The sequence below is a fragment of the Hippopotamus amphibius genome, chromosome 7 (genome assembly GCF_030028045.1).
Source record: "Hippopotamus amphibius kiboko isolate mHipAmp2 chromosome 7, mHipAmp2.hap2, whole genome shotgun sequence".
Lineage (NCBI taxonomy): Eukaryota > Metazoa > Chordata > Mammalia > Artiodactyla > Hippopotamidae > Hippopotamus > Hippopotamus amphibius.
This window is the reverse complement of record NC_080192.1, coordinates 148,237,351-148,251,936: the sequence shown is the minus strand read 5'-3', so window position 1 is coordinate 148,251,936 and position 14,586 is coordinate 148,237,351. Positions and strand designations below refer to the sequence as shown.

At 56.9% G+C, this 14,586-nt stretch overlaps 1 protein-coding gene across 5 annotated transcripts in view; it reads right to left on the bottom strand.

The window, feature by feature from the left end:
* Positions 1–12,566: 12,566 nt before the first annotated feature.
* The window catches only part of MYT1L (myelin transcription factor 1 like), a 136,543-nt gene continuing 134,523 nt past the window's right edge, over positions 12,567–14,586 (bottom strand). For 3 of the 5 annotated variants that reach the window (XM_057741702.1, XM_057741704.1, XM_057741703.1), the window contains exons 19-20: positions 13,636–13,779; positions 13,026–13,325 (exon numbers count right to left, since the gene is read on the bottom strand). In XM_057741702.1, the coding sequence (XP_057597685.1) occupies positions 13,185–13,325; positions 13,636–13,779 (285 nt within the window). In that variant the 3' untranslated portion in view covers positions 13,026–13,184. Of the gene's footprint in view, positions 12,594–13,025; positions 13,326–13,635; positions 13,780–14,586 lie in introns of those variants that run through there. The other 2 variants (XM_057741706.1, XM_057741705.1) reach the window with 1 other exon arrangement.

Below are 14,586 nucleotides of genomic sequence, written 5' to 3'. Positions count from 1 at the left end.
TGCACAGACACCTGAACCTCGAGACATCCCTGAGGAGATGTTACTATCCTCATTCTGTAAAGGAAGAAGCCAGTGCTGAGCAGAGAGAGTCACTTGCCCGAGGACCCGTCACGCATCCAGGCCATGCAGGAGGAGGGAGGGCAGGATGCTGACGGGGCACCGCACCTGCCAGCCCTGACCGGGGAGCCTCCGCTGCTGCCCTGGGGGGCGGTGGGGACCCTCCCGGATGTCCCTGGGCCCCGCACACCCCTCCCCCGCCCCACCCGCAGTGGCCGCGGACCTTCTCCAGAGACGCGCTGGGGCTCTGGGGGCCACACCCCGACGAGGCTGGGCCCGCTGCCCCTGCGGACCCCGCCCGCACGCGTCGGCCGTCAGGCTGCGGGGCTTCCTAGGCCGGTGTCCCCCCTGCTCCGTCGCTGTCCTCGCCCTGAGAGCCCCTCGCGCCGCAGGCTCTGCGGGGAAGACGCGTGCGTCTCCTCCTCGGTGCCCGCCGGGTCCCAAAGGACAGGACAGTTGGCATTTTCTGCCACTTCTCCCGACGTGGTGACCCTCCTGTCCCCCCCCCGTCTGTCTCCCCACCTGTCTCCGTAAGGATTTATGAGGAAAAGAACACGGGGTTTGCTACCAGGCCGGCTGGGAGGCAGGTCAGCCGCCCCCTGGCTCCCGGTGACATTCTCGCCCTCTCTGGGCCTCGCTTTCCCGTCTTTCAAAGGAGCAGAGCGGCTCCCTTGCAGGCTGTTGTGAGGCCGGAGCGAGGCGTGGGGGGGATGAGTGTCCTCCTCTCCGGGGAGGCTTCCCGGCTCCGGGTGGGCCCCCAGTCTGGAGGCCGAGGGGCCATTCCCAGACGGTGAGTCACCCCTCAGAACCTGGCTGCGCCTGCGGCAGCCCTCCCCTCCCCCCAGTCCCCAGGGCCTGTGCCTGCGTCTTCCTGCCCTGGGCCCGCCCACTTGCCGGCAGCCCAGGGGAGCAGGGCCCCCACGACGTGGAGGTGGCTCCGGGAGCCCATTCCGTCTCGGGGCTGTGGCCGTGAAGCCTCCCTCGCGGGCGCCGTGACCAGCAGAAACCTGTTCTCCCACCGTTCTGGAGGCCAGAATCCGAGGTCAGGGTTCCCTCCGGAGGCTCAGAGAGAGCACCCGTCCCAGCCTCTCTCCGCCGCCTGCGTTGCCGGGAGGGCTGCAGGCCTCCCGCCCAGCCCGGCCCGGCCCCGTCACCACGAGCCCTTCCCTGACTGTCCTCTCTCCTCACGGGGACACGCTGGCTCCGGGCCCCCCCGACGCCCTCCTCCTGACCCTGGTACTTCTGCAGCAGCCCCACCTCCAGAGGAGGTCACGTCTCGAGCCCCAAGGCCGGACTGGGGTTCTGGGGGACAGGGACAGTGAGATGGGGGTGGTGATGGGCCCTGACACGGGGGCCGGGGTCCTGCCCACCTGGCCGGCTGCTCCCGGCTGATCGGGGCTTGGTTCGCAGCGGGCTCCCTGAAGGGATGAGTGGGCTGGGCTGAGGACGAGTGCAGGATTAGGTGTGGCTCCCGCCGGGGGGCCGGGCCGGGTCTGCAGGCTGCCGAGCGCCGTCTGCTGCCTGCAGTTCCGCGATACACCTGAAACGCTAGGATCAGAGCTAACCTTGGGGCTCCCAGGCAGGCACAAGGCCCCGCACCCCTGCGCTGCGTGTCTTCCCTCCAGATAAGGACGCTGGGGGCCCCTTCCTCCTTTCAGGACTGCCCGACACCCCCACCCAGGAATGAAAGCACCGCCATGAGCCTTGCTGTCAGGTTGTGGTCATGAACTAGAAGGCAGCTTCTCAGCCACACGGGTCTCAGGTCAGCCCTTCCCCCGGGAAAGCCTCTCCTGTTACAGACTCCCTGTGCTCCGTAGCAACCCCGCTCGGAACCCTTTCCTGCACCCGGTTTATCTTGAAGCTTCGTGCAGCGATTTACACCGCTGCCCATTAGATCATCTAGAGCCTCTCGGTTTAAATTTAAATTCTGAAAAGGAAGCTGGTGACTCAGTACACCCACGTAGAGCTGCTTTAGACGGAAATCGACGCAGCCGCCAGCGGGCCTCGCCCCGAGGCTCCGACCGCCCCTTTGGGAGCTGGAGTGGACGGAGGTCCTGTCCCTGTCCGGCAGGTGTGGGGCTTGGCCCTGAGCAGGCCGAGGCGTGGCCTCTGCGGGTCCTGTGCCCCGTGGCCTGTGTCCTCTGCAGCCCCGCCAGGGACAGGCAAGCAGTACATCCCGCCCGGCAGCACGTCCCCGCTGTCCCAGGGCGCTCAGAGGTGGGCCGAGGTCGGCTGGAGACAAGGCTGCCGTGGCCTAGTCACCTTCAGCCCAAAATAACCCCCATGCCGAGGGGGTGCTTTTCGGGGTGTCCCCATCTGCTCCCCTCCACCTGCCGAAGCAGGTCCTCCAAGAGCAGCTCCATCGTGTTGGGTCCCCTCCCTGAGGGTTTCCCCAGCCGGATGACGCTTCACAGGACCGGAGACGAGATGGCGAGCCCACATCCAGACAGACTGTCACGAACGTCACCCCCATCCCGCCTTCTAAGAGCATCTGTCCTAAAAGCACTCCCCTCAGAGGCCTGCATCCCCTCCCCTCCCCAGTGAAGATGTGCGTAAACTCTCACGGCTCCCCAGTCTGGGGACTTTCGTGTGTCTCCTGGGAGGCTCTGTTCACACTATATTAAAAGTTCACCCACATCCGTGCCTCTCCTCCTGCTAAGCCCCCCGTTGTCGGTTCATTTCACAGACTGGCCATCAGAGCCGGGAGGGCCGAGGGCCTGACTTTCCTCCTCCGCGGCTTCGAGCCAGGACGCGGTGGCATCACAGGCACCCTGCCCGGAGACCACAAAGGCGGGGAAGCCTCAGCTTTGTGTGGCTGAGTGCGTACAATCCACCATGGTTTGGAGTCCGGTGACCGCAGGCCTGTCTCCTCCCAGGGGACTGGGCAGCAGGCCTGGGTCCAGAGGGCTGCGGTCAGAGATGCTCTCGGGTCCTGTGGGAAACTGCAGAGAGGGCAGAGGCTTACTTTAGCCCTTAGGAATGTGTACACACATTTGAAAAGGACCGGGAACGATTTCTGAAAGGAAAGGGAAACAATGGGACGTCGCTGTCTTCCACAGGAGAATTAAGCCTCTGGTTCTACCTTTTGTTCTACCTCACGTCCCCCTGACCCTGGAACCATCACAGCACAGACTCCAAAGGGCTCTGCCCAGGGTCACTGACACGTCCCGGGGGCAGGTACAGCCTCCTCCTCCCTCACCTGCTCTGAGTGGAACTCCGGTCTCTGGGTGGAGAGCACCGCACCCTCCCTGCTGGTCCCCTGAGGAGCGTCCCAGAAGGGATGCCAGTGTGGGTGCAGGGGGCGGGGGGTGGCGGGACAGCTCCTGTGGAGGTGGCTGCCGGGGGACCCAGGCCGGCCCTGAAGAGCCCTGAGCTGGGGCTGGTGGCAGCCGGTGTCCCCGTGTCAGTCTGCCTCCAGGTCTTTTTGGTCACATCTTAACAGGGCTCAGCAGGGCCACTGTCTGCTGCGGAGAACCAGGGCCGGAGTGGAATTTCTCCGGCTTCCCCTGAAACAGCCCTTTCCTCGGCTCCCCTCGGAGTGCCGCTGACCCTGATTCTTGCAGGATCCCGGGACGGGGCCTGTTCTCGTGACGACGTTCCCTCTGCCCTTCGGCTAAAGGTTCGTGCGCCTGACACGCAGGGAGGCCAAACAAACTGAAATGTCGGAGTCTGCCGCAGAGAAAGGGTCACAGCCGGGCCCGCGAGGGGAACGGGCGGCTTGTGCTCAAAACCCCAGACTCCCTGATGGTTTCCGGGGAAGCGCTTTTTATAGGCAGACTTCGGGGTGAGGGCCAGAGGGTGTGTGACTTTCTTCTGATTGGCTGGTGGTGAGGTCGGAGGGCGGGACCCAGGCGTCTGGGGCTCAGCCTGAAGTTACTGTCCTCACCGGGGTGCGCCCTCAGTTGCTGCAGAAGAGCCCAGGGATGCTGTCTGTGTCCCTGCAGGGGGCCAGGACCTGCGCCCTTGTCTCTGCATCCCCTCCCTCCCAGGGTTAGTAACTGTTGGCATCCGCCCTTTGGAACGAAGGAGGGTCTGGGAGGCCGAAACCTTCTTGCTGCTGTTACCGAGTCCACGCTGGCTCCGCTTGCCACAATAAATCAGGCCAATGCGTCGCGAGACAAGGTCTCGAGGGAAGCAATAGCGACTTTATTCGGAAAGCCGGGTGTCCGAGCAGGCGGTAGACTGGCGTCCTAGAGCACCATCGTCTCAGGGTTTGGTTGCCAGTTCCTTTTATAGGACAGAGGGGGGAGGAGGTGGGGAAGTAAACTAAAGAGGCCATGAGTCTTACAAACTCTCTCCTGGAATGGCCAGCCTCGGGGAGGGGTGTGTTCATCTCCTCTTCCTTGCAGCCATCCACGAGGGGACAGGGTCCGGATGCTTCCCTGAACAGAGGACTTTGGTTTAACCTGCAGGCAGAGGGGCGGGGCTCCCCGTGGCAGGCCACTGTGTCTGTCCACGAATCAGGAGGGAAGGAGCAGGGCACCACCTCTGAAAGAATGACACGGCCTGAGGACGCGACATACACTGGCTAGAACCAAAGGGGTCCAAGGTGGCGGACAAGTCAACTTCCAGGCACCGTGACAGTCCCAAGGTGGACCATGGGCATCAAAGAGTGGGACGTGGCCCAGTTCTGGAATAGTGTGCCCACTCATCAGCCTATGGCATCACCCACCCTTACAAACACTGACAACCCCCCCCATGGTGCCTTTCTCACCTTCTGAGACGGCCCACACTCTGTCTGCGGAGTGTGTTTCTCTCTAAATAAATCTCTAATTAAACTTCTTACCTATCACGTTGTCTCTTACTGAATTCTTTCTGTGATGAGACACCAAGAACCGGGGCTTCATTAAGTCCTGGAGGCAGGTGTGCGGTCTCAGCTGGAAAATCTCGGGTTTGGGCTGGGTTTGAGTCCCGGCCACGTGGGTTCGAGTCCCAATCTGAGCTGCACGGCTTCACCGACAGCTATAGACAGAGCAAAAACAATGTCAACGGATCCAACACGGGGGCAGATCCTGTTCTTTCCTGTCACACTGAAGAAACGGGGGACACGGGGAGGCTTTTGTAGCCGGGAGGGCCCAACACGGTCCTGCTGGGTTCCACTCCTGTTCTCAGCTGGGGCCCCTGGAGTAAAAGTGATGGACAAATCAGACGTTACCCACAGGTGCGCCTCTGCACTCCGGTGGCTCCTGGAACGCGAGGGTCTCAGCCAGGTGGCTCAGGGTTCAGGCGTGGTCACCCTCTTCAGCCAGGTCTGCGGGGAAGCGTGTGGAGGCCAGCTGTGGGGCAGGGGAAGCATGGCGAACAGGACGGGCTGTCGTGGGGCTTAAGTCGGGCCCTCCGGGGTGAGAGGCTCTGGTGACTTGGACTCACCCTCCTCCCCGGGCTCAGAGCGGGAGTTAGGGTGAATGAAAACATTGCTGCCGTCTCAGTAAACAAAGGACATTGCAGCCACGACAGCTGCCCCCATGGTGAGCCCCGAGGAGACTCGGGATGGAGACAGGGGGGCTGAGGACGGTGTTTTACTGGGGGGGCTTGCTGAGGACGTAAGCCCGGGACGCATCCTCTCAGGTCGCTCTGAGGGGCAGCTCCGAAGTGGGAAGGGAGGGGCAGGATATACAGGGGTTTTTGCAACAAAGACCAGGTAGTCAGATTACTGCTAATTAAGGAAAGCCAAACATTTCAAGTTAATGAATGTTGTGCTTTTCTGTGTATGGCGAGATGCAAAGTCTGGGCTCACGGAGATCATTCCTTTGATCTGCACCTCAGCTACCTGGGGCCAGCGTCCTGTACGCTCCCATCCTGAGTCTCCGCGGAGTGCACCGTGGGGGCAGCTGCCGTGGCTGAGGGTGTGGTGGTGGGCATCCTGTCTCCATCCTGAGCGCCCTCGGGGTGCACCGTGGGGGCGGCTGCTGTGGCTGAGGGCTGCAGCATCCTTTGTTTACAGACACGGCAGCAATGTTTTTTCATCCACAAACCCAGGAACGTAGTTTTGTGCCGGGAAGTGAGACGCCAAGCACGAGCACGTGTGGGCAGAACTGCTGCAGACCTCTGCTCTGAGCCTGTGGGCCCAGCTTTAGCAGAGGCGGACGTGCAGCAGGGAAGGGCTAAATCAGGCTCCGCGTTGGGTCTGTTTCTTTGACTTTAACCTTTGCTTTTCGTTGCTTCTGTTATTATAACCAGGCACACTGGCCTGCCTCTGGGAACCCTGCCCACCTGTCAGTGGCTGCAGAAAAGAAGAAATAACACATCCCTTCCCTGAGGCTAGTCGTTCCGGGAGATGTTTTGCAAGATTGATGGTCCTTTTGACTTTACTTCCCCGTCCCTCCCTCTCTGATTCTATAAAAGAAACTGGCATGCAGACCCAGATAAGATGGTTTTTCGGGCACACTAGCCTCACATCTTCTCAGCCTGTCGGCCTTCCGAATAAAGCTGCCTTCCTTGCCTTAGCGCCGCGTCTCCGATGCACTGGCCTGTCGTGTGGCGAGCACAGGGAGCTTGGACTCAGTAACAGATGTAAATCTTTAAGTTAAAGGGTCCAGAGATAAGGAAGGAAGCTACAAACAAACAATAAAAAAAAAACCCCACAACAAACCACAGAAAAGCCCCAGATGGACCTGTTGCAGAAAAGGGTGGGGCATGAGAGCAGGGTCAGGGCCCAGGGCTCCCTGGACAGGCCACCGGGGTGGGTCCCGGGCTTCGCGCGGGAGAGGACTCAGGACCGAGCCCCAGCAAAGTGAGAGCAGGTTGGTCTAGAGAGGGGCACACGCCATAGACAGGATGTGAGTGGCCCTGGGAGAAACACACGCCACAGGCAGAGTGTGGTCCATCTCTGAAGGCGAGAGGCCCCCACATACGGGGGGTCCGTGCCTGTGGGCCGGGCAAGCTCACAGGCCCGTGGGCAGGAGGGTTATCCCAGCTGTTTTGGAGAAGGGGCGGGGACTTCCAGGAACTGGGCCCCGCCCACATTTTGTCCACGTACGGCCTCGCCTTGGGACTGTCATGGTGCCTGTAGGTGTGGCGTTTAGCCGATGTGTTTCAGTGAGCGTGAGGTGAGGCTCAAGGTCCACTGGAAGTCAACTCGTCCACCACCTCGGACCTATTTGGTTCCCACTGATTCGTGTCGTGTCCTCAACAGCTGTCGTTCTTTTAAAGGTTGTGCCCAGTCCCTTTCCTGTCTCAGGACAAGCTGGGACCAAGATGGCGAGGAGACTGACCTCCGGCAGAGCCTGTCTCATCCCACGCTGATTGTACGGCACGAGCCTCTAAGCGACACACCTGCAGAGCGGGGCACGATTGCACGGGAGGGTCCCGGGAAGGACGCAAAGGGGACGCACCCCGTTCCCTGGGGGGCGCCCCACGCCTGCCTCCCCCTCCAGTAGAGGAGTGCACAGGCCTCCCGCCGTCCACCGCGCCCCTCTGCCCTTTGTCTGCACTGGTTTCCTTAAATCGCTTTGGCCAAGGGGGCGACAAGCTTATCTGTGAACTTAGTTCCTCTTCTCCATTCTTTGGCCCCTGAATAAAGCGTGTGCTGTGTTGATCTCAGCTTTGGTTTTGGCTGCTCCAACCTGAATGGAAAAGAACCCTCTGCTGCCAAGGCCGGGAGCCTCGGCCTGGCGGGGGCCTGAGCAGGGTCCGCACGTGGTCGCACGTGGAGGACACCGGCCACAGGGGGACCGGAGATCGGAGGGGGCAGCTCCGGGCGGGCTGAGACACCAAACCCTTCCCTGCGTCGGAGGACAAGACAGATGGGGATCAACTCCAGACATCCAGACACGCGTCCTCACTCGGGAAAGTGAGAGGGACTCCCCCTCATGCTGCAGGAAGGAAAGAACCTTAAACGTGTGACCCTGAGCTCCTCTTTCACGCTTTGCATCAGATAAGCCTAAAGGGTTTAGGAACATGTTTGAATCAACGTTTCACTGGATTCCAGGAAATGTTTTTGGCAATACGGCACATGATAAATGTAATTCACAAAGCCAGTGAACGGCAGAGACTTCCAGCTCTTCTGACTCTTGAGATGGGAGTGAGGAAGCAAGGGGGTCTGGTTGCTTCTAGTGTGATCGACCATCCGCTCGCAGCAAAACCGAGCCGGGCAGAACCAAGGAGGGTCCACCAGGGAGAACCTGAGGGTCGGTACCGCAGATACGGCTCCGAGGGAGCAGGGACACCCGTGAACACACATGTGAAAGAAAATTCATATTTTATGGGAAGACAAGAAAAATTTAAGCAAAACGTTTTCTCTGCCCTCTGGCCTCCTTCCCCCACTGTGCACTGCATATCTGCATTAGTGACCGGACCTCCCCATCAGCAGAAATACCTGCTCAGCCATAAACAGCAACATTCTCCCAGCATCTGCAAGACCACTCCTTAAAGAGAGCGTTTTTCTTGACCTTACTAGGGGTCATGTGACCCACCACGATGCTGAGGCTTGGCGCTGATTGCATTGATTACATGATTACACGTCAACAAAGCCGGGGGAGAAAGACCCGTATGAGGTGGGAGACGAACGAGGCTCGCAATCTGACCACACGGAGAGAATCCGTGTGATGGTTTTTGTGAATAGACGTCTAGATCTAAAGCTGTACAAATGCAAAAGAAAGAAGAATGAATAACGTTTGTTTTTCTTGATGAACATTTTAAATTGCTTAAGGCCAGGGCTCTCCTGCATGGCTCTGCTTTGCTGAAAAGCCCACACCGACTGGCGTTAAGGACGTGGAGGGAGGGCTCTGCTCACGGGAACCCTGAGCGTGCCCGGGTCTCCTGGAGCAGAAATGGCCCCGGATGAACGGGGCAGGGGGGAGGCAGCTGGGGGGCTGAGGTGCTCTGGGCGTCGCTAAGGGCGTCTCCTGTTCCTAGAGGGGCTGCTTCCTGAGGGGAGGGACCTCACCTTCCTTCCTGCTGAAGGGGCTTCCAGGAGGAGACTGAGGACAGGACCGGACAGACCCCGCCCCCCGCCCCCCAAACTGCAGGGCTGCGGGACACGAGAGCTGCGGGTCTCCGTCTCCAGCGCAGGTCCTGTGACCCAGCCTTGCTGCCTCCAGCGGCTCCGGAAGGTGCTCATGGTTCGCTTTCTGTGCTGTTCACCTGCTTCACCAGAGCATCTTATTAAGAAGGTTGGCTAACCATCGCCTCTATCACCACCGCAGCGTTCCGTACAGGGCAGTGGTCAAGCCTTCCTCTGTAGTAGGACTTTGGGGTTGTTTTCACTTATTTCAGTGCGTTTACGATTGTTTTGGTGTTTTCAGGAGGAACTTCTGGAATGACTGGGTCAAACATTTGAATTTTATAAGATCTTTGACATTGTTGCTAAACTGCTTCCCCAGACGTCTGCACCAGCCCTCAGGCAGGGCAAGTGGCTTCAACGACCAAGTTGCAAGAATTCAATCACTGACAGCAGCGCCTTGACGCACCACCACCGGCTTCCACTGCGTTTGACCCTGAAGGCGGGCCTTTCACAGAGGTGCACCCCGCAGCCTGGAGAGACCGAGGAAGCGGGGTCCTAGACGCATCCCTCCACCCTCCCCTCCGCCAGCCCTGACGCAGCTGACCAAGCTGTTAGGTATCAAATGCCAGTGACACTCTCTGGAGAGAGGGACTCAGCTGGCCTTGAATCTCAGAGCAGAAGATGCGGCTGGGACTGTGTTTTGGTTTTAACAAAGAGTATGTGGGTGTCTTCCTCAAATTTCATGTTTTGGGGGGCTGTGTCTATTATAGGTGAGTCTTTCTGGGATTTTGAAGGGTAACTGTTACTCACGAAGGTGATGGGCGGCTGGGTAATGCCTGGTTAAGTCACGCTTGGAGGGTACTTGAAGGGTTGTGGGCGACCCTCGCTGACAGCGTGGAAGGAACCACCGTGAGGATGCCCCCAGGGGCCGGTCCCAGGGCGAGGGGCCCCAGGAACCAGAGTGGGAGGTGCTGAGAAGGACACAGCATCTTCCTTGCAACTGAACCGCCTGGAGGCGCCATGAGACAGCGCTGACCGCCTGGACACTCCTCAAACCTCGGTGCCCTGCAGACGTGGGAAGGCAGGGGAGGGAGGGGACCAGGGCTGGGAACGTGGGAAGCAGCCTGTGAGCCCGCATGACACCAGACCCGGGAAAATCCATGCAGGACGTTATCGGCTCAAGCGGGAACTTTGGGACACAGATGCGTGTTAAGTAATGATGATGTCATCTCAAGAGGGGTAACCGTGGCTGTGAGGGTGCCCCTGTTCTGGGGGGGACACCTGCATTTGAGGTGACCTCAGCACGTGTGGCCTCCAGACAAGCTCCGTGCAGGAGCCTCCTAGACTCGCACGTCTGCCCTCGCAGGCCTCGGAGTAGAGAACTCAGCCTCCAACGCCTGACAACGAGAGCACCCGGCACTGGGGAGAAACGCTGCCAGGGGTCCCACCCGCGCCCCAGACACCAAGCGATTCCGGACTCCAGTGAAGACGTACATCCAGCTAGAGACCCATCGTGCTACAAATGCGGTAACACCTTTTTTTATTTAGAGTAAGATGTGTTAACATCCAGCATGACAAAATTTGTACAAAGTTCACAATTTAAAAATGAATATCACTGCAACTTGTGATTCCACACATTTATAGCAAAATTAAAGTGTCAACAAACCCATGCCGTGTAGTACAAAAATAAATCAAACTTCAGTTCCACAGAGAGCACAATAAATATTTATACAAAATTCTGTCTTCATAAATGATTACTTAAATTAACTTAGAAATGATTATGGAGAATAAGTTATAATAAATAAACTCTGATGACTCACAATAACTCCATATGAAAGGTCAGCATTCTAATATGTGACACTTGTGTGACCCCTATATAATAGTCACGGATAACTTCTGATTTGATATTAGGTACCAACGTTAGATGAGCAGCAGATTTGTGCTTGAAACCCCTTTCCATTGTACATGGGTGAGAACAATTAGAATCCCAAATGATACTACCTATTACTCTACGAAAAGCATCACTATATTGGCAAAGAAGCTGCAGACACGACGGGGCAGGAGACGCATGTGCCGATATGAACAGGGGCCCCCAGGGAGGCTGGGCCCTGGACGGGGCTGTGTGGCCGCAGGTGACGCGGAGCACCTGGCTTCAGCTCTCGAAAAGGCAATTCTGAGCAGGGCAGCTACAGCTAATCACACAACAGAAAGAGGGCTCTCCAGAGAAGGGGCTGCAGAGCCCGACTCATTACAGAATCTCTCCCAGCTAATGAGTGAAGTCCTCCTGGAAAACTGTCGGCTTTTGTACAGTGAGCATATAAAGTGCCGCTGGGATGTACATAGATTTATACAGATATATATACCGAGGTTGAGTATTGTATCAGAGTATTTGCTGTGAGGTCCCTGTAATCTCCCTTAGCATCATCGGGTCAGCCGGGAGGCCTCCTCGGATTCCTCCAGGGTCAGTGTCACGAGGCTACTGACGCAGGAATTGCACACCTCCGTACGGATATATAGGACAAGGTGAGTGCAAACAGTCGACTGGCACGTTGTGGGGACAATGACCCTGTAAGTCCTGTTCTGCTAAAAATATTTTTTTAAATTTTTACAAAACCCATCTTTTTTTTTTTTTTCATAACAAAATTTTAAAGTACTTTTGTACTTCCTGCATAACATCAAGACATGGAAGGAAGAATGCTATTACACGTGAGTCAAGTCAACAGCAGTCGAAAACACGACACACGTCGTCCCAGGGACGAGAGAGAGGAGGGGAGAGCGCAGCCGTGGAAAGTGGTCTTACGCATCGCGTCGTGCGGTCGTCGGGTAAAACAGTCTCCAGGGCGTAAACGCGTCTAAGATGATCTAGTGTAAAGCAAAAAAGTGCTGAAGTACCTCTAGTTACGCTCAACATCCGATTGCATTCACTCTCAGAGACGGTCAGGAGACAGCACGCAAGGCTATGCGAACGTTCTAGGGCCCGCTGGTCTCCAGCGGACGGGACGGGACGGGACGGGACGGGACGGCCGGCAGCGCGCACGCGCCCTGACTCTGAGCAGGACCCAGGCCCGCTCACAGCCAGCGTGGGGCGGGGGCCCTTCTCCGAGCTGCGTGCCCCCGCAGGCCGGCAGAGGAGTCAGCCCGGGCACTCGAGGGCCCACGGATCTCTTGCCTGAATCCCCCGCACGGAAAATCATGACAGCGACAACAGGAAGAAGGATCGTTTACGGCGGAAGGGAAATTGAGCGTAAGTGAAGACACGCGGCTCTGCTGGGAGACAGACAGTGCGGGGGCACGGAGCTCTCGGGGAGGGAAGAGGAGGCCGTTCCAAAGTGCGTGCGAGGGGAGGAGGACGTCTTCGGGCCATCCACCTCTCCTCAGCCCCTGTCTGAACGGAAGGTCCCACAGTCACACCGCGGAAAGCTCAGGAGTTAATGTAAAAGTGCGGTTTAAGCTGCTTTGAATCTTCTGCCAAGTTCCATGGCTTGATGTTGTCTTACAATAAATTACTTATCTCATTTCTTACAGCTAATCCACATGCCATTTCCTTGGAATGAAAAAACCTCATTTATTGCCCCCACCATACACCATCCTCCTAAAACAAACAAACAAAAAAATCACATAATATTTCCAAGCATTGTTCAAAAATAAAGCATTTTTTTTGCAACCAAGTCTTGCTATGAAACAATATGCACACAGAATGTATTTCTTAAATTCCGTAAAATCCTCCAACATGAGGCAAAATGATAACATCTAAAAGGTGGCTGCAGGACCACCGAATGAGCATTCAAAGCTGTTTTTTTTTTTTTTTTTGTCCATTTCAGTTCAAAATACTAAAACATTTAATCACTAAAGCGTTAAAAAGAATGTACACTCTATTTATTTTGATCGGCTTACCTCTTCAGAAATATATATACCCCCAAATGTGCGTACATTAGCAGCTATAAACAGTACATGGTATATCACACTATGTCAGCTTATATGAAAACGTACAAAAATGTGAATGTATTCCAAAACTATTCTGCAGGTACTATCTTTAAAGCAAGACATAAAATCATTATGAAGTCTTGTAAGCATAACACTGTTTCCAACAGAAATAAATATATAACACTTTCTGGTAAATTACAGCAGCAAAAAACAAGAGGCATCCTTTTTTTAAGCAAGATTCCATCACTACAGCAGCTGTTCAGACCTGAATTCCTCTCACAGCCTGCTTTATATTTTCCAGTAGAGCTTTATTTTCTGGGCTCTGATAACGGTCTTGATTTGTATACATGTCCGTCAAAGTAGTCACGTATGCATCAAAATTTTGTTCATTGATTGGATCCTACGAGATATTAAATAGTAGTTCATATGCAACTTTTATTTTCTTAATAGGATATTCACATCAGCATAAAATAGTATCACAGCATAACGCCACTGTCCTTATATCAAGGTTAGGAGGCTCTCAGAGCAACTTAATCTTAGGGGATTCCTGCTTCAGCCCCGCCGGAGTCTCTAGCAGTTAAGGCTATGGTCTGGGGAGGTAATGGCAACAGCCACCGTGCGAAGGACCGTGAGAACAGAGCAGACAAGACGCCTACTCGAGGACGCGCACGGGCACGGCCCCCGCGGCCCTCTGCGCGCCCGCCACTTACCATGTGCGGCAGCTGGATGTTGGCCAGGCTGTGGATCAGGGACTGGCTCAGGGTGGCCAGCTCGTGCAGCAGGGACTCGTTCTGCTGTTCGATCGCCTTGTTCTCCTCCTCGATGGTCTTCAGGCTGGACTCCATGGTGGTGATCTGCAAAGCACAGACGCGGGGGGCATGTAGCGCGCGCCCCTCCCGCGGGCAGAGGCGGCAGGAGGCTGCCGCGGGACAGGGCGCTCACCGGAAGGCGCGTTTTGTGTGCTTGGAGTCATCACGCGCTCACTTGGCACCTGGACCCTAAGCCCTTGTCTCTCTGGAAAGGGATTCGTGCGTAGGGGGGCTGGGTTCCTGGGCTGTGCTGACTGGCACTCAGGGTTTCAAAAGTCCTGCTCGTGCAGAGACAGTCACGTGGAGGCTGTCCCTGTGCCAGCCTGGCCCTCCAAGGGCGTGAGGGGATCACCTATTTGGATTGGTATCTTACACCGGGCGGCAGCTAACATGTCTTCTTTATAACCTGAACCTGACTCTGCACCGATAAGACTTGAAACATGGACGTCGTTGTGAGACACACCCCTGTCCTCTCCTTAGGCGGGAGGCGGGTGTCCTTACAGGCGTGTGTGACGTCACTGCATCCCTACATCGGATAGAGGTCTACCCGGGCTTCTTGGCCCACTCTCCCTTCCTCTGATGTTCCAGAGACAGTCTGACAGTTGCCGTGGGGACCAGATAACCAACACTTACTACATAGCCCGTCGGGAGAGCTGCCCCCAACGGCGTGGGTTGTAGGGACACAAATCGGCAGCGGGACGATGCAGCAGAGGCTGGTTACCGGGGCCGGGGGCTCCTGGAGGCCACGGAGTGTGTGCCGGGCCCCGGGGGCCCCCTGTGCAGCCCGGGCCAGCGTGGGGGGATGCGTGCAAGCCAGAGGCGCAGCAAGCTCACAGCCTCGGCGCTTTACAC